Here is a 20,229-nt window from a genome sequence, read left to right on the forward strand (position 1 = left end):
GTAACTATCTCTCACTTTAGACACAGATGCTGCATCTCTAAATACCATTCCACATTAAAACATCCTACCTTCCCGTTTCGTATATCAGCGAATGCAGCAATTCTTACAGGAACCAGCAATGGCCTGTGTAAACCAGGAGACAGTGGGTGTAAGCAAGTAGAGATAAAATTATTCAGGCTTAAGTTACAAATTGGATGTGTGGTTGAAGGATTTAGACTCACATTGCAAAATTAGCTGGGACATAACCAGCAAGCAAACAAACACGTGGTAACCCCAGAGCGAATCAGTTGGACTCAGCCCACAGAAGCCAGGCAGATCTGGTGCATATCATAGAACCATAGAATTACAGAATGGCTATGGTTGGGAGGAATCTTAAAGATTATCGAGCTTCAACCTCCATGCCATGTACTATCTGCCCCTCTCCCCCGCCAGATCAGACTGCTATGGACCCACACAACTCAACCTTGAGCACCTCCAGGGATGGGGTACCCACAGCTCTCTGGGCAGCTGTGCCAGAACCAAACTGCTCTCAAAGAAAATAATTTCTTCCTAACACCTAACCTAAGTTTCCACTATTTTAGTTTAAAGCCATTCCCCCTTGTTTTGTTATAATGATGAATGCTGATTTGTTGTTTCTGTGCATCACTCAGACTCTACCCATTTCTAGTGCATCCAGATAGCCTTATTATACATGCAGTTTCAGTGCAATGGATTCTTCTTGCTGGGTCCGGAGTATCAGAGATGTAGTGCCACTAATGTAGTACCAGAGCAAAGTAGTGCCACTTAATCATTTTGAAGATCAGAAGCTTTTTACTTGACAAATCAGGGTCTGCCCTGAGTTACCTGCTTCTTCCCAGTCCATGTACCAAGCACACCAAAGACTGACATGGTGCCTGGAACCCTGGCATCAAATTCATAACCTGTGGCTAATGTTGCTAAGGCTACCAAGACCTTTTGTTTCCTTTTATTGGATCGAGACAGTCTTCCTTTTCCCTCTCAGAGAACAGTAAGGACAATACTCCATGTGATTGTTGGGTGTTCATAAGATGAGTCACAGACTGTGGATAGTTTCCTTGTATACTTCCCAACCCTCAGTTTCATATCACAACATCTCATTGGCATTAAGACCTTGTCCTCAGAGCATGCCTGGTACAGAGGTAGCTGCCACCAGCCTCAACTGGAACATGTAGAGCCAAGGCTCAAAGTACATCGATGGATTCATCCCAAGCAACACAAGACATGGGTAAAGGCATGGGCTGGATCCTAACTTGGAACCATTTTTTTGCTTCCTCATCAGCCCTTGCGTCTTGCAGGTGGTTTTGATCCTAGAACTTCTTTACTTGTGGTACATCAGCATTCTTGATCTCATCTGGATGGAGATACATCCATGGTTTCAAGTTCACAGGTAGACAATAGGCGAGTCACTTTATAAGACCTCCCCCTCAATTATAGGAGGATTTATATAAACAGTGGTGGATTAAGGTATAGTATGGAGATAGACATGAGAAAATTAGGTAGCAGTTTCATTGGACATACTCAGAAAAGTCCAGCTTCCCCCCTTCCCCTATCCATGCACTCCTCGATGTATGCATTCTGTCTCTGGCATGCATTGGATCCTTCCCTGAGTCTGCTTAATTCTACTAGTGCAGAATAATTCCATCCCAAAAGTACAGTATGGCAGTGGAGTGAAGAATCAGGAGGAACAAGGGAGGAAAAGACGTGGAAAGTGACTTTTTCCTTTAGGCAGTGACAAACAGTAGATCAGATCATTAGCCCATGAAACCACAGCCTTGGTTTACAAGAATTCACCAGGCCAAAAGAAAACTGAAGTGATTCCATACCAATAACACATGCAGAGGAGCAGCCAAGAGCAAGAGAAGAAATGAGTGGGGCAGAAAATGTGGGTGCGCACGGCTGAACTGCTCCCTAAGTCACTCCATTCCAGCGCAGCCTAGCACTGACACAAAGCCAACAAAAATCCCATCCCACATTACTTTGAGAAATAGGAAATTTGTCATATTTTTTTCCATCACACTGCAGATGGATCAAAAATGAAGTCCACAATACAGAGCATTGCATTCTTGTTTGATAGCTGGATTCTTAAATGAAAGTGACTATGACAACTTCTAGCTCTCCCTGCTGCTTTCCTCTTACACTTTCCCAATGATTATTTTTTAGTTTTTAGTTTTTAGTTTCTAACAACTGCAATATTTTCTTCCAATCTTTGTCTCTGCCACCTTGAACTTGACAGCTAACTTGGGTAACTGAAAGGTCACATTTTTAACGTGACCTGTTGAATTTCTGCTTTCCTGGTGTGTTTATTTGCTCTCAAGTATAATTTTCTGTACCTCTCCCTACGCACTATGTCCCTAAGAAGTCTGCATTAGCAGAGCTTTTAGACTTCACAGGCATTTTGTATAACTCCAGAGATAGCCTCAGCTTCCATAGCACAGTTTAACATTGTGTAGCTTGCATTAGAAAGAGGCAGAATCAGCTCAGGGCCAGATAGTGGCTCCTCTTGAGATCAAACTAGGCTACAGAAGAACTGAAGTTCCTTCCCAAGCCCATGCAAATTGCTTAGCTCCAGCCTAAACCCACTGGAAGAGGAGGCCCCAATATCTCATTGCTACTATCCACCCAGCTGGGATTCTTGTGGTATTTCTTTCCAGGTTTGGTGTTTCTTTCCAGCAGGGACACCCAGAGCAGGGTGCCCAGCACCATGTGCACTGGCTCTGGAAGCTCCCCAAGGAGAAGACCCCACATCTGGACAACCTGTGCTAGGGCTCTGTCACCCACACAGCCCTCTTTCAAGCAATGCCTAGACACAGGAGGAGGGTCAGCAAGGGGCAGTGATTATCTCGACTTGGCAGGAAGTTATTGGGACACTTGCCAAAGCGTGCCAGTTGGCTGAGGTGGCAAGGAACGGTCCCTGCCCTTGTTGGGTAGCTGTTTACTTGTACGGACATAGTCACTAAGCATGAAATATAAATAGTTCTACCTAGTAATGGGGAATGGAAACTGTCCTGGTCATTGGTTTTGATGTATTTATGGCTGCTTTTAACGTAAATCTACATGTTCAGAGCTAACGGTCCAAGCTTGCAGATAGTTCTCTCCTCCCTCTACCATACTCTCTACAAAAGTCAGAAACAAGTAGGTCTACTTCTACCTCCTCTTGGCTTCCAGTATGCAGAACGAATTGGTGGGTGCAAATCTGTAGCATTCGCTGTTCACACCAAATTGCAGCCATAGCTGTGCACGTCTGAACACTCATCCAGAGGCTCACGGAGCTGGTCCTGTGTCGGCAGGATCAGAGAACGGCTTTCACTGTTCAGTTTTTGGATATTTAATGGTTATAAATCAAAGAACCAACACATATTGAGAAACCTGTGAAAGCATCTTTTTAGTCTGTGTTAACAGCAATGTTCTGAGATAAAGCTGTTATTTGAAAACATGACCTATTTTCATTTTGCACCAGTCTTTCTAGCTGTTTTGAAGAGAAGAATGTTTATACAATTTTGCAAAGAAATGTGAACTCTTCTGCTACATTTACATTTCTTTGTTCCAAAACGTGTCCCTCTTGTTGAGATTCCAGCAGACAAGGAAAGCAGACACAGCAGTTACTCTCCAATGTGAAACTTAAAACCACAATCTCCCGCTCAGAAAACACAGAATGAGTCACAGGAAGGGGCCACTTGCTTGCAAAACTCATTAAAAGTAAGGCAAGGCAAAATGGATTTCCTGTATCAATAAATAGATTGCTGGCAGTCAGCAGAACACCTGACAGTGCTAGAGGGTAAAAACCAGTGCAAGAGTAGCCATTAGAAAATAGATCAATTCTTTAGCTTGAAAACTGTATCTCCCCAGTACCAGTTGGATTTCTTGGCATTAGTTGACTTAATCCAGGAGAGTGCTTAAGAATATGCATAAATTTGAGTGCATGGAGTTGAGCACATGCTTAAATAGACTACGGCTATTTTCCAAAGCAAATCTTACTAAAAGGGGGCACGTATGGTACTGCAAAGCTACAGATGCTTCAGGTTTTGTTTCCCAATTGTACGAAGAAAAGAAGCCATAATCCTATCTAAATTTAAAATACAGCTGTAGCTGCAACTTCATTTTCCTGCTAGCAGTGGCCCTTGGATATTTCAGCAGGGATTTCTTTTTGGTGAATCTGATTCCCTCCTGCTGGGCAAATGAAGACAAACTGACCTGCTCACCTCCTCTGCTCAATTCAGAGACATGGGATTTAGGTCAAAACTGCTTAGGAAGCATCTCTACATCTGGCTCAGTACAACCAAAATTCAACACTGGCATGGTAATACACGCTGCTTTTCGACCACTTACTTGGCTTTTGTTCTCTTTCTCTAGATCCCGCGGAAGAAAACTTATTTCTTCTATTGCCTTTGTTCTCCCCCCTCACATCCCACTGGCTAGGAAGGTCTAGATGAGGACCTCTTCCCAAAAGTGATCTCCACATCACCGTTGGGTTTTCTCTGCAGCCGGCTCCTTGTCTCTCATTTGCAACTAACCCTCTCCTTGCATCAATTACGCTAGAAGAAGAAAGGAGAGGCTGGATTTCACACCAAGCACAAGAATTAGGAGTACCTTAGGTTATGACACTGGGAGTATGCTCCCTTCAGCAGCACTTACATAATAAAAATAAGAAAAATACAACCAAGTTTCACATTTTTATATATTCAGAAATTAGTTGAAAGCTACATTTTTGGCTTCTGGCACCAATGGTCTTCTGCCTCTTGCAATAATCTATTCTGATGTAATTGCTGGTATCTGCAACACAAATTGAGACACTTATTTAAAAAGAAACCAATTAACATAGCATCCTGGGAACATTCCCTACCTTCCATGGCATCAGAAAATAACGGCCTTTGCTCCTCAGGAGATTTGCTCCCCCGATTTTTCTACCTCTAGTGTTAATTAGATATTGCAGGAGCAATGAACATGTCCTTATCAAGTTTGGTTTGCTGAAACAAAAGCATAATTTCCCTGACTTTTAATTAAAAAAGCACCTTCATTTCAAAGCCTGTCTCCAGAGCTCTAGTGTAAATGTTTATTCAAGCTGGAGACATACAGAAAATAGAGAAGACTGAAGAAGCAGTGAGCGCAGGCTGCCCAAATGCGACTGCTCTTCTATTTTTAATATGGAACTTCAAGCGTTGCAAAGCTTTATCAACCCTGAACATCTTCGTTTTCATATTGACACCAGCCTGACACTAAGGCTGTAGCTAGCTTGCTCAGCAAGCCCAGCAGAGGGGGCAAAAAGCAGTTTTGTATTCTCACAGACATGAGGAAATGGTACAACAGAATAGACAATGACAAAGAAAGGGAAGCAGGGGAGAAGGGAGACTGTCAGATTCAATACAGTGAACGACAGTGCTCCCATTCAATCAGATTGTTTGTCTTCCAGATCATGCTAGAAATTAGACAAAAAGAATGAAGACAATGAAGAAAAATCTGAGGTGGGGTCAGATCCTTGAGTGGTCCAGTCCCTGCCTGGTTTACTCTTGGCTCTTGGGTTCCAGGTGCTGTTCTCAGATCCTGGAGCAGTAAGAGCCCAGAACCCAACCTCGTCTCTCTCAGACTCTTCCCACCTAAGAAAGCTCTGGATCAAACTCTGAGACAGTAAAGAATATTATAAGTTCTGGAAGTTTCACTGGATAGCCCCAGTACGAGACAGGCAGCTGAGAGCCAGCACACAAACCCCACGCTTCACATTTTCAGCAGTTCTGCAAAAGCACTTCAGCAACATCAAAGCATACAGAAAATATCAGACAAGCCAAAATTATTATATTTGCCTTTATTACAATATAGAGTTCTATCATTGCATTCAGATCAAAATGAGGTGTTAAAACAATTTTCATCATTGCAGTAGCACATACATATACAGAGTAAATACTGTATATAAATAGGCTGTGAAATAATAACCCATATCTACAAATAAAAATACCCAGTACCCTCTTCTTATCTCCCCATATTACAGCAGTAACATTTTATCTTTAACACAACTAATGCACCAAGCATGGTATTCTGTCCCACCAAAGACACAGCTGGAGCAGAATGGTCATCAGCTCCATGAAAAATAAACAATAGTCACTCCTCACTGCTGCACGTTCTAGTTTATGCGTATTGCACAAATAGAACATACAGTGACTTCACATGCCTTGCATATTTACGTTCGCCAGATATTCTGTCTGTAACAGAAACCAGAATTACACTGAAAGTCGATTTTTCTTTCACAGAAAGAGTAGGAATTTGTTAAACCATCTTTTTTTTTTTTTTCCTGTGTGAATTAACAGAGCAGTTTAAATATCACACATAAAATCGCTCAGCTACCAAACCAAAATACCGTTTTCTCTCTTCAAAAGTTTGCCAATGTTTCTAACAGGACAAAACTTAGACTTCCTTAACTATCTTGTGTGTCAGCAATTTTGATAAACAAAAGTTGTATAAACACACATTTGTTTTGCTCTCCAGCTATAGTTAAACTTCCAGATACACAGAGGGATATACTGTATGTCACACACGAGGCGTTAACTTCACAGAGACATAGAAATGTTGATCAGAAGAGACCCCTGGAGGTCATCTAGTCCAACTTCATGCTTGCAGCAGTTGTTTGGCAATATGAGATCAAGTCAGACCCAGCTCCCTTAACCAAGTCCTGAAAAACTCCAAGGTGGGGATCCCACAGCACCTCGGGCCTACCTGCACCAGCATGACTCTGTGCCTAAAAACATGACAGAATTAAAGTCACCACTTGTTCACACTACCATTTGGATTGAAATACACTCCAGTGAGATAAAAAAATAGGTTATCTAGGATTGTTTATGTCATAAATAAAAACACACAGGTTTTAGTTGCAGGTAACTCTCTGGGAATTTTTCTTACAGTGGAAGCTACTGTGTGTGAATAAAGGGTTAAAAAAACCTGACAGCTTCCTACTGAAAAGTTGGTTTGGCTTAATTTTGCTTCACAAATGGATTGAAACAGACCTTTACCAAAACTGAATTAAATAGGAATCAGTGTATTCACCCATTAATTCAATCATTAGTGACAACTATAAGCAGATACTTGAAAGAAAGCGTGGCTATATTTAGAGATGCAACCATCTGAGTTTGGTAACCTGAGATCTTCACTGATTGCCTTAAAGGTTTGAGAAATGTGATGCAGGTTTTCTGACAGTCAATTTGCATTTCCATTACATTTGCAAGGAGAGCACAATCCATCTGGGTTACTGAACACACACTTCTTTGTGTTTGCCTACTAATTCCAGTATCTTCGAAGTGGATGTGCAATGAACCAGCAACATCCATGCAAAAAGGAAGATGGAGGGCTCACCACTGCACACTGCAGCTGTGCAAAGGGCCACGCTCAGTAATTACTATTGAAGGCACAGGGAAATTGCAAATTGGCCCCCTGACATCTCAGATAAAGTCTGCAGCACTAAAAGTTAGAAAGCCCCATTTATAGAATTACCATCCTAACTATGCTGTTATCACTCCTTTTGACATGCAAAAGCAGAATGTGTTGAAAGAGAACAAATTGATACAGACCAGCTGTTCCCAAACCTTAGGGTGCTAACCAACCGCAAACACATCTTAAAATTTCTCCCGGACCATTCTGCCCAAACTCTTAATTGAAAACACTACAAAACAGCTGCAAACATGTACCATGGCCTCACAGATCACAAGCCGGCAGAGACCACAGCTTACAAACCCCTGTTTTAGCCATACTGAAATCCTACATACACAGAATCCCATGATGTCATTTTTAGTGTTCCAGAGGACAATTAGACATTTAAAGGTACTTTAAAAGAAGAAAGAGAACATCACGTTCTTAGCTACAAGCTCGATTTAAGAAGTATGGTCTATGGTCATTTAAGAAGTATTTGGCATATGGTCATTTGATGCACGTTTTAAAGCAAAGTACCACATTAAATAAAGGCAGATCATTTGGAAAACATTATCAACTGATCCGCAGTATTGCTTCTATCACACACAGTTAAATCTTAAGGCAGTTAAGAGCAAGTAGCAAAAACAGTACATACAGACTGTGTCTGAGCAAATGAGTGGAAAAAAAGACGGAAGAGATTTCATTTTCTTGGAGCAAAGTAAGCTGCACTAAAAGTATCCATTCTTTATGATACAAAAACAACAAAAAAAATATATCCGTACAGTAAAAACCTGAGATACATCACTTACCAGCATCAAAGTTCACATTTTAACCAAAAATAATGTTTCAAATAAAACTATTCCGTTTTGACAAAATCTTCAGTTCTTTTGGCTCAGCAATGTCTTGGAACTCAGCACAAAATGCCGAGCAAGATGTTTTTACTGAGAAAAAGGAAAAACAAAAAATCACTGGAGTCAAACCACTGACTTCAGTAAAGATGGGCACTACACACAGCAGCCTTTACCTTACACCATCACACTTATCTTAAGCCAAATAGCTTTTCCTGAAGTGCAGTACTTCTCAATTTGAAGACTAGCAGAATCAGATCATCCTATTTATTTTACTTCCCATTTATATTGCACATCATTTATTTCCACACAGAAAAGTGTTACCAGGTCAAAACAATAGGCTGGAAAAAACGAACACAGCTCCAGTGGCATCAATAGCTACTCCAGCTTACAGCAACTGAGGAACTAGTTCAGTAATTACTTCAGGCTCCTCTGGAAGCCCCTTGCTCAACCAATTGCTCTTTCAGAAAATGGAATTTGGCATATGGACTGCAACACATATCACAAGACAATGTCAGGACTGGCAAGTACCTTCAACTCCCTAACTTGCAGTGGTGTCTGATGAGAAAGTTGAAAGATGAAAGTCAACTTTAGAGACACAAAAAAAGGATACAGGACCACTTTATGCTCTTAAGACAGAACTAACTGCAACTCCATCATCACTGCACTTTTATTTCAGTAATGAAACTGTATGGCACGATCTGAGTTGCTGAGTGAAGAGTGAGTGATGTAACTTCTATTCCTAGTATGGCTCATTCTTGTCATCTGGAAACGTGACTAAGTATGAAGAAGCGTTTATAAGTTTGTTTATTGCAAATGAACACAACATCACAGATTCCAGCTGAGCTGTCAACAGTAGAAGCCAAACGATGTCCTTGTGATGTGAGCTAATACTTCCTTTGATCTGAGGCTGACAGTATGGAGATGCAGTTAAGATGAGTCTGGATGCACATCCTGAGTTTCAAAAGGTGGCAGAGGTTCTCTCCAGTAGGTAAACTGACTGTAGGTATCAGAACAAGGAAAATCTGAAGAATGGCTTCTTTTCAGCAAAGGGAAAATATGGTCTACCACTTCACATAGTCTGACATAGCTGAAAAACAAATAAATAAAATACCAAACCATTTCAGATCACCATCACATAGTCCCCAATCATCAAGACATGGCTACACTTACATGAACAAGATATCCTCCTTAAACGAATAAAACTGAGTTTAATTTTGGTGACTAGCTTCCAAACACAATTCACAGTTCAGTACAGAATGAATACTTTTTCTAGAAAGAAATAGGTGCCATTTTCAGCCCTAATCACCTCCCAAGATATTCAGGCCCTGCATTTTGTTTCTTCAGTGCTTTCCAGCTCAGCTCAAATTTCTCCATACTCAACTGATCATTCACGTCTATATGCTCACTTTGGTTCTTTTTCCATTAAGTGGGGTCTCAACTTTACACAAGGCCTTTTCTTTTCATTGAGATGATTAAGCATCATGAGGGAAGCCCTCAGCCCTTCCATCAGATTTTTTCCTGGCTCTTCAACATAGAAGTTCCAGGAAAAGGAAATTCTGACAAGGTCACAAAAAGGCAGATGGTTTCACAAAACTGGTTAATACATTTTCTATGCACATTAAATTGTACACTTGTTATTCCGTTTTCACAATTAAAGTAGACAGAATATGTTACACTAAAATATGAAACAATTTCTGTATCAGATTAACTGAAAGAGAATGAAAAGTCTGTATTTTACTTCATATTTTGTTTGGCACATTCTGAATATTTTTTCATTACTAAAATTAAATCCATCTTTGGGCAACTTGAGTCATAGGTTATAAAAGGAAATTAACTTAGTCTATAAAGTGTTAAGGATAAGATTACTTACGATGAGATGTTTGTCTTTGCGTGTTCTTGTATAAGTTCACCTTTGGGGTTGACAGTAAATATTCTGTTTAAAGAAACACCCACTTGTTTGTATGAATAAACATCCTAAACAGAAAGAAAAAAAAAATCACAATTCTGTCTCCATATGTTAATGTTTGGAATATATATTACATAGAATACACCCATGTAATATTGTTTCTATATCTTCCTACTGTGGATCTGAAATTCTCTATAAGGTTGCAAACAAACTCAGAGTAACAAAAGGTTCATGAAACAGAAAATTTGCAGTTAAGTATGGAGTATGCCACTTTAATTTAAACTGCTGATCAAAATCATGTTGTTTTGTTTCTCAGTTAATCCCCTGACACAAAAATAACATTCAATAAAAACCTAATGTTATTTGGAGGTAAGAAATATTTGCACTTTCATTTTTCTTTCAGAGAATCTTTCATTTCCCAAGCGTGTTGTACTGAATGTCTTCTAACAATGAATTGATGCTAAAACATAACTGACATAAAATAGTGATTAGTTTGTAAGGACAAGGTCACAAAAGGTGGTTACAGCAAGTGTTTATATTTAAACCCCTGGAAACATCTCTCAGTTCTTGAGTTTGGTGCAATATCCATACACTGACTGTGCATCAGAAACAGGCAGAAAGGGAAAGCAAGGTATAGACACCATAAGTGCAGCTGAGACCCCCCAGAAGGTAACAAAGTTCTAACTCCATGAATCATTTAAACTGGAAGAGGAGAGATTCAGACCAGATATTAGAAAGAAATTCTGTACCGTGAGGGCAGTGAGACACTGGAAGAAGTTGCCCAGTGAGGTTACAAATGCCCCTGCCCTGGAAGCATTCAAGGCTGGGTTGGATGGGGCTATGAGCAACCTGGTCTAAAGGAAGGTGCCCCTGCCTACAGCAGGGGGTTGGAGCCAGATGATCATAAATGCCTCTTCCAACTCAGACCATTCTACGATTCTATGCTATGGAGTGTAATTGGAAGTAAGAGTTACTATCTTCTAAGAAATTCAAATTGTTAAGGTAAGCATGAACAAGCTCTGATCTGAAGGAAAAAGATTAGACCAAGCTTCCAACTAAGTCATTGGATATAGTTTTAAAGTTCAGGTGTTGAAAGACTTGAAGTTTAATGAAAATATTCAAAAATACTTAATTTCTACATTGTACAGTATGCTACATCCCCCTGTAATGCCCACAAGTACTGAAATTTCACTGAGTGTATTAGGGAAAAAAAACAAAAACAGCACAGGGAATTAAGAAAGCCATGATCCTGATGTTCACGAAACAACCAGCACATTGTATTTCACATCTGAAACAGCAATCATCAGAGATACCAGTAATTTCTTTAGAAACTCTAAATTATTGCTTTACTTAAAATTTGTATGGATGCATGCATGAAAATAATGATTTTGTTTTACACTAAGGCTCAACTATAATACAAAAACCACAAAAGTAGCTGAAACATTAATTTCAAAGCCACATGTCTAAAATTACCTCAATAGTGGAAACTGAGCTGTGTGTGATATAACAACCAGATACCAGCACTGGTCAGTCAGTGAGGTCCTCTGCCTGTCCTCACTGACAATGCTTTTAAATTATGTAACTTGCTAGAAGATGAAGCTGAAAAAAATTGTCACAGCTCATAAATACCAGCAACCCTAAGAAAAATGTGAGATAACTGTAGGAATTAATTCCAACAGAAAGGCATGCTGAATTCTCTCAAATATAACTACATTGTGCATGGTTTCAGTGCCAAAATATCTTGCCAGGCACTTTCATCCAGGCAAGCTAAAACGCTCAGTCTCTAAGAGATCTCATTCACACTGAAAATGGCTGGTTTCCATATTTACGCTGGTAATTTCTCCAAGCTATCAATGTTTTAGCTAGTGGATGCATTTGAGGTCTTAATGTGCTGAGCAGCCAAGGCTGGAATCTATTCCATGCTCCTCAAGTTTAACTAGAAGCTTTTACATCTTCTGAAGTCTATGGAGAACACCTGAATCACCCTTGAGAAGCATCCCATTTCTTTTCAGCAACTAAAGAAGGAAGGAACTGACTGGTTAGCTATATTAAGGTCCTGGAAGGATCAAGGAACATTTTCTCAAGGTCATGCTACAATCTGCACAATACTAAACATCAGTTTCTACTGAAAACACTCCTCACCAACACACAGCTGGAGGAAGTAGCAAACGCTCCGCAAGGCACAAAAAACAGTCTCATGTGCTTAACTTAGGTGCCCAGTGACAATGCACATACTTTACTGTTTCCTGTGCCAAAACCATTTTTCAGATCATGGTTCCAATACAAAAGGACCATCGCATGCCAAGGTGCCTCTGCCCTAGCTTTGCTTAGCTTATATAAAGTCACAACATCCTCCCTAAGGCTCATGCCTTTTATGGATACATGTAAGTGCATCCTTCAGGCCAGGACAGGAGTAAGAAAAGCCTACAGACCTATTTTAGACTTCAAATGGGTGAGAGACGTGACTTCCCCTCTCTGTGCCAAGAAGCACATGAGCTTCTCCACAGAATAGAATGCTTGATTTGACATGGGACATCCAAATCCTTCTAAATGTTGTGGTTTGAAACCTGAGAGTCCCACTGATACTCACATAGGAGGATTTGGTGTTTGTCAATGGGTAATTCACCAGCATTGCATCAGCTGCAGTAAAGTGGTACCAGTATTTTCACAAATGCTTAAGGAATTATTACCTAGTTAGCATAATGCTAAATACTGATTTAAACCCTAAGTTATGTGGATATAACCTAGTTGGTTTGTTGCTCTTCCACCTCTGCACTGTGATATCTTGGAGGAACTTCTTTTGTCCTTTGCACAAGGCCTAATAAAATATTCCGTAGTTCCCCTAGAAGCTTTTCAGCTTTAATGCAACAGAATTGTGAAATAACAGCAACATTTCTGTTCTCTGAAATAAAATAATTTCAGCTATTACTCACAGCGGGTCTGTTTCCAAAAGCAGCATAAAAGGGCTCTGTGTTAGGATAAAACAAATTTTTTATGTCTGTCAAACACTGAACTTTGAATTTTTCTGGCTTTTTCTCTATCACTTCCCTGAAACGATATAAAAGAAAAAGAGTGAGGGAAGCACCACTTGTATAAGTACACACAAAATACAGCACAAGCCATTTTACTTCCTTTATTCAATCTTCCCCCTCCCCCTTCACTGAGGACTCCTGCAAAGCCTTTCCTTCAATCAATCTTTGTTTGGAAGTCACAATGGACATGAAGACAAATAGCATTCCTAGGCATTCATAATGGCCACAGTAAAGAAATCCCCCAAAACAAGAGGACTTCTACAGAAGCTTCAGTAATAAAAGATGGCTACTGAGAAAAGATGGTTGATTACAGGGAGTTACTGCTAAATAAAGACTTATGGGACATAAGTAAACTGCTTCCTGAGAACTGCAGTATGATTCACACATTATATTAGCCAACGCTGTGCATGGCTTTTTATTACAATTTTTCTTTTTTTAATTAAAGGTCTGTAATTAACATATGTACTAAAAGGACCTCAGTCTGTTAAGATGCTCCAACAAGTCAGGGTCATCCATCACTGCTAGCTAGCAGAAGTTAAATAAATAATAAAGAAATCTATTTCTTTTCAGTTGCTACTTGCAGAATACAGAATTCATTAATGAACAGAGGAGCTGCCTCATCTCTGGGTAAAAGCCCTTTCATAACAGCTTCTCTTGGCAAGGATGCTGAACAGGTGGTGAAGTCTGGAGTTCCCGTAACAGAGAAAGGCACCAAGTATGACACAGAAGTGCTGAAGAAGCTCAAAATCCCACATCCCAGTAATATCATATATGCCCAAGGAATATTCAAGTAGCACAGAAGCTCTGTAGGAATATTACAGCCCTTTGGAAGAACAGTTCCACATATAAATTATAAACTGAGCATGTGCAAAAGAGGAATAAAACCATCTTTCCCCAGTCCCCTGATGTCAGTGCCCTTAAAACCACAGTGAATAAATCCATGGATAACAATATAGTCATATCTTGCCCACACACCACAGAATTTAAGAGAGATAGATGGGCATTTTTTTGTCTACTGATAATATAAAAAAAGAGTATCACTTGAAATATATTTCTAGATATGAAGAACATAATATGACAGCAGCTATCCTCCTACCATGACTTATTGCATCAGTCTAAGAAGAACACTGCGTACCTCAACACTCTTATATTTAGAACGTGACTGGTAATACAGCCTGTAGCATGCCATTCAATCAGGAAAATATCTGAACAACCTTCCATTAAAAATTCTAATGAATCCTGTCACAGCAGCATTTAACAACCTAAAATATTTTCAGCAATCATTTGACATGCTGAGTTAGTAAGAAGGTACAATATTCATATATGTGCTGTTACGATTCACTTATCACACAACAACACCTAGAAAGAATATCACTGCCTGGGCAAAACAGCACAATACAGTCAGGACTCAGAGTTCATTTTATTTTCACATGAACTTCTTTTGAAGCCTCCAAGAAACGTATATTACCATACACACTTGCAAACAAAAAACAGGCAATACTTTTACCTAAACACTGATCACAGACATACGTTGGGGTATGTTCAAAAGAGAAACTAGGCAACATGCTAATCTATTTGGTCTTTTCTTCAACATACTTTCTTTCTAAACTTTGCACCCTTATGAAAATAAAACCATTGTGAATGATTTCAAGAGATCCCGTTACAATACTGGCAGTTGAGCCCTCAGCAACCTCCAAGTTTCTTTCTACACAAAAAGAATATTGCAGTACCTGTGCAAAGCTGAGAATAAGCTGCTTGGACTCAGCAACACTGGCCCCTGTGGTAGCACAGTTCCACGTTCATTGACCCAGTGCAAGTATCCTCTGGTCATGTCTGCCATCCCAATAGCACGTGCTGAGCAATACAGAAATTTATATCCATTTCTGTAAACAGAAACAAAAGGAGATAATATCATTATAAATAAAGCAGGTGTTTTGAAATAAATAACGTGGTAAGTTTATTTTTATGTGAATCAATCATGGTGGATAAAAATCTGTATTAAAAAGGAACAACAGCATTTACGTCAGAATGCTGGACAATAAATCTGCCTGGTTCCATTACAGTTAATGATTTACACCTATAAGGGACTTATTTATCTCAAGTTCTCATGGCTTCATACAATTTTCTACTTACCCTTGCATACTAAAGCCACAGACATTTGAATTAACTACAATAACATCTCCTAAGAGGAAGCACTTGGCATAAAACAGACAATGGCATATTAACCTTCACTGTATTAACAATGTCATACTCCTGCCTTCTGGGCCTCTGGGTGGGGAAAACTGGTCTATGTGCAGCAGCAACATGCTCCTTTCAATTATGAGCCAAGTAAAGCTGCAAAACATTGTATGAGGAGCAATCTTCATACTGACACTGAAATAAAAATTTCAGCAGAAGTTAAAGGTCCTGTCACAATGGAACAGAGTTGAAAGGCATTAGTTCAACTTAATAGCTTTTCCATTTGCAAGTCCAACAAAGGAATGTGAAATAAATACCTATTCAGTGCAGGCATGGTCATTAAATATAGCTACTCAATATTTCTGTAGTGTTCAGCTGTAACATCTAGCTGCTACGTACTTAACTCAGTAACTTGAAAAACATGACTCAAATCCATTTTCCTACTTCTATGTTCGTGATCAGGGCAGTCCTAACAACTGTCAGGCATAGAAATAACAACTGTAATTAAAAAAATATTAACAACATTTTCACCATAGACAACGTATGGGTTACACACAGGAACAGTCTTCCAGTATGTGAATTCACAGGCTGTCCTGTTTTTCCTCTGATAGTGTATGTGTACACAGAATTAAAGGATGGACAAGTGTCTCTGGCATAATTTAGATTCCATCAACCAAGGTTTATAATTTATCATCTAAGTAAAATAAAAAGCAATAAACAAGCCTTACCATAACCACAGTGCATAGAACAAGTCAGATTACCTAAAAGAACAGTTGTGATATGTACCAGAGGCACTTCGGACAGCTGTAGCACTCTTAATATACAAGAGCAGCTGAATGTGATGTAATAAAATACATTCTTTTTCCCTCAATGTCTGTTCAAGTTCGACAGACAACAATCTCTAAAACTTGCTGATGCTAAAAATCCAGATACAGAATGAATATCAGAATACAGCAGTCACATCAACTGATCACACTCAGATACCAATTAACTTTCCTGCTACCTTCTTTTTTTTCCTCTTCAACTACTACTGATAAAGCTCACTATCCTCTCAGAACAGTTATCCTACTCATACTCACTAAAAGAAACACCCTATGTTTTTCTAGTTCCTCAGATCCTTTGCAACATGCATCTCAATAACTTCCAATAGCTTTAAAATGTTTTGACATTTGTAAATTCACAAATAAGTTCATAAGTTCATAAGGTTGGAAAGGACCTATAAGATCATCTAGTCCAACCATCCTCCTATCACTATCCCTACCCAACTACTAAATCAAATCCCTTAGCACCTCATCTAAACGCTTCTTGAACAGCGCTAGGGATGGTGCCTCAACCACCTCCCTAGGCAGGCCATCCCAGTGCCTGACCACTCTTTCAGAAAAAAAATGTTTCCTCAGGTCTAATCTAAATCTTCCCCAGCGCAACTTGTGGCCATTCCCTCTCGTCCTGTCGTTATTTATCAGGGAGAAGAGGCCCACCCCCTCCTCACCACAACCCCCCTTCAGGAAGTGGTAGAGTGCAAATAAATAATGTATTAAGAGCAAATATGCATATAGGCAAAAAAAGAAATAAATCATGTAACTATCAGCAACAAAGACCACCATCACTGTATATAAAAGCAATGAAAGTCTTAAACAGCCCTTTCCTACTCAGGATAAAATATCACGCTCTAGAAATTAAATATTTAGACAGCTTGAATCTACACTTTTTCTCTAAACCCCCTTTCTACTTCTGGGAACAGTAGAAGTTCCCCTAAGCTAACTCATCCCAGGTAGTTTAGATTTCATCCTTGCACAACAGATAAAGAAACCCACGTCTCTCTGCTCAACACTTCAAAAGAAAAACAACTATGCAATTAGCCTAGATTAGACACCCAACATCCAGGCAAGAACTTTGGCAAGAACTTCAACTACTGTGACCACCTTCAGCTGAACAGTCCTTACATGTTTTTGGAATGTCCTCAACAAGGAGAGATGGGAAGGTCTTATAAGTTAACACTGCTGTAACTCCAAAGTTGCAAAAACTTCCACTTGCTAAAGCTACACAACTAATTTAGATTCAGTCAGTTTAGAAATGTAAAAATTTATCTGGTTGGGATGATTAGGAGAATAGCTATTCGTTAACTGAAAGGAGACTTCTGACCCTGGTATCACAAAGCAGGTATTGCTCTGCTATCAGACAGCAGACGGCTACACTGTGTAAGCAAAGAGCTACTGATGAGATTTCTCTTAACCTGTAAATGTAACAGTCCACAAAGATTTTAACTTGTGTGCAAATGAATAAGCACACACAAGTCACAGATATATGAACAGATTTACTGAATACTCACTGGCTCACTTTATGGTACAACTTCGCAATCCCTTGGTGTGTCCAGTCTTTGCCAAGAGTAGGCAAAATATGACCTAAAGTATCCGACCTGAATAAAAGAAGAACACTGTAACTGAAATGAAGAAAAACAAAACAAAACAAAACAAACCTTACTGCTTTTAACTAATAACAGATGAGGCTAACACAAGTCCCTATAATTAAATTACCCAGCTGCACAAGAAAATTAGGTTTTCTGCAAGGTACTGATTGCAATCAGAAGAGGGTGAGATTATAGCCTTTTTTTTCAAGGCAGTCTTGACACATCTATGCTGTTTTAATCAGCCTAGTGCCCCAGGACCTGTTTTCTCAGATAAGCAAGTGAGCACTAAGTTAAGCTGGAAATTATAGCATATAGAATACCAATTAGACCCATGGAGTAGACCAGTCAGTACTATGAATACTTTTTGAGGCTTACACTTCCTAAATAAACCAAGTCTAAATATAAGATAGGTAAGATTGCAGAATGTTATTGCATGATTGCAAGTTTAACTTAAACTAACTTCTTCAAATAACCAAGTTGGCAGCTGGTCAGGTATAAACAGTTATACTGGTTTCAACATATTTCCCACTCTACATAAATATTATTATATTGTAAATAATAATTTTCAGTTAACAGTTTAAACAACTGAGTGCCTCACTAGATTAATCATTATAAGGACATATAGCAAGACATCCAACCCTAAGTACCTTGCATCTTATAAAGATTTGGCAATGGCTTAGGATTCACATTAGTACTGTAAGGTGAAGGGATTCAATTACTGTCCAGTCAGCTCAACAGCAAAGAGAAGAGTTTGCTGAAACAATAAAAAATGCAGAGGAACTAACTTGCGTTGGCAACCAAAAAACAGTTTGCCCTTCAATTGATGAATCGTAAGGGGGGAAAAAAAGCACTTCGGTTCAATTCAAATCAAATATTTTAATTCAGCCCAGATTCGTCTTGGAAATCCTTTTTCTTTTTTTTTTTAATGCATCTATTTTACCTTGTAAGTGTGATAGAGCAAGAAGTCCACTATTTTGTGGAATACCCTGCAGTACTATTGTAAATGTTATCATCAAACAAAAAAAGTGAAGAACTGTGAGTGTTTATGGCACGTCTCATTATGAAATGGTGATTCCAGCCAATGAGACTTGCAGTACTTGAACACAAAACTAAAACAAACAAAAACCACACCAACTCCAAAGCATACTAAAATAAAATGATTTTTTCCCTTAAAAATTTTTCCCTTGTTTCTTTTTTTAGTCCAATGGACAGAGGCAAATAAAGAGGCTCCCTGTTTATGAACTCACCGTGTGATTGTTCCATCAATGTCAGAAATAATAACCTTATCATCCCAATTCCATAGGTAAATGGTGCCTTCACAGCGGCAAGTACCTTGATACTGCGTTGTAACACTAAATGTCACATCATTGGGACCATTCTTCAGCTTCAGGCTCTTCTGCAAGACATTATCAGTAAGGTTATCAACAATTTGAGCATGTGAAATGGACATTGTACAAACAGAAAGCCACAGATGGCCACTGCTTTGGTCACACAGCCTTACTGCTTTCAGCAGAGCCACTTTCTAACTAAGGTTAGAAGAGATTTGTCAGGTATGGTGCATACGAAGCACTGATTTATGGAACAGAATGAAACAGAACAAAAGTCATTCATTGTAAGGGGTATGAAAAAGCATCATAAAAGGTTAACGTGTAATAATGAATACAGGAGGCTTTTCATACCATGATAAAGATATATATGGGAGAGAGAAGCATGGGTACCAAGGAGTGCCATGAACAGTGAAAATGACAGTGCTTATATGCAGACTTATGTTCTATGGAGAACAAATGGAGGTGTGAATGTGGAACAATTGATGGGAAAATGATGAGCCCCATCCACTGTCTCATTAAGAATCCAGTCTAAGAGTAGTTCTGGCTTCCACTAATTACTACAAGGTTTCTGTATCTGAAAAGTATGTATATATTTGTAAGCAAGTAACATATTAGCAGAGCCCTTGTTTTCTGTCTGATACAGGAAGTTACAGCCACATGCTGTTCACCTCTTGGGAAAATGTCCACGTTCTTTTCAAACTATTTAGGCAGTAAGCAATAGGCTGCAAAATGCTGTACTTCATATATGGGTTTCCTTTAGAAGATTTATTGGCTGTAGGTAAGACGACAAAAAGTATTTTCCTAAACCAGCCCATTTCACCAAAATCCAATTGGCATGTGCAAAACACAGTAACAGTTCTGTCACCATGAGTCAGAACACGTCTGTCACAGAGGAAGAGAGTAGGCTCCCAGGAAATTAATAGCGTGGCCTCATAGTGAGTTCACAAGCAGCTCTTTCAAAAGTAACTAACATTGTATTTACATAAAAATGCCTGTCTATTAACAGGAGGGTAGGGGCAGAAAAGAGACCTCTGGGTTGACACAAACTTTACATGTAATAAAGAAAAGATGTGGTTCTATGATACTCAGGTGCAAAACACACACTTCGGAGATTAATTTT

The 20,229-nt window shown here is 39.2% G+C and overlaps 1 protein-coding gene across 1 annotated transcript in view; it reads right to left on the reverse strand.

Annotated features, from left to right (window-relative positions):
- Positions 1-8,836: 8,836 nt before the first annotated feature.
- Positions 8,837-20,229, reverse strand: part of LPIN1 (lipin 1) — a 69,944-nt gene continuing 58,551 nt past the window's right edge. Inside the window, exons 17-22 of the mRNA XM_065730742.1 lie at positions 19,029-19,177; positions 17,704-17,790; positions 14,927-15,079; positions 13,098-13,212; positions 10,129-10,232; positions 8,837-9,345 (exon numbers count right to left, since the gene is read on the reverse strand). Coding sequence (XP_065586814.1) covers positions 9,186-9,345; positions 10,129-10,232; positions 13,098-13,212; positions 14,927-15,079; positions 17,704-17,790; positions 19,029-19,177 — 768 coding nt within the window. The 3' untranslated portion in view covers positions 8,837-9,185. The remainder of the gene's footprint in view (positions 9,346-10,128; positions 10,233-13,097; positions 13,213-14,926; positions 15,080-17,703; positions 17,791-19,028; positions 19,178-20,229) is intronic.

Source organism: Cyrtonyx montezumae, unplaced genomic scaffold (assembly GCF_038088225.1).
Source record: "Cyrtonyx montezumae isolate F1298 unplaced genomic scaffold, pur_monq_1.0 scaffold_13, whole genome shotgun sequence".
NCBI classification, from domain to species: Eukaryota; Metazoa; Chordata; class Aves; order Galliformes; family Odontophoridae; genus Cyrtonyx; species Cyrtonyx montezumae.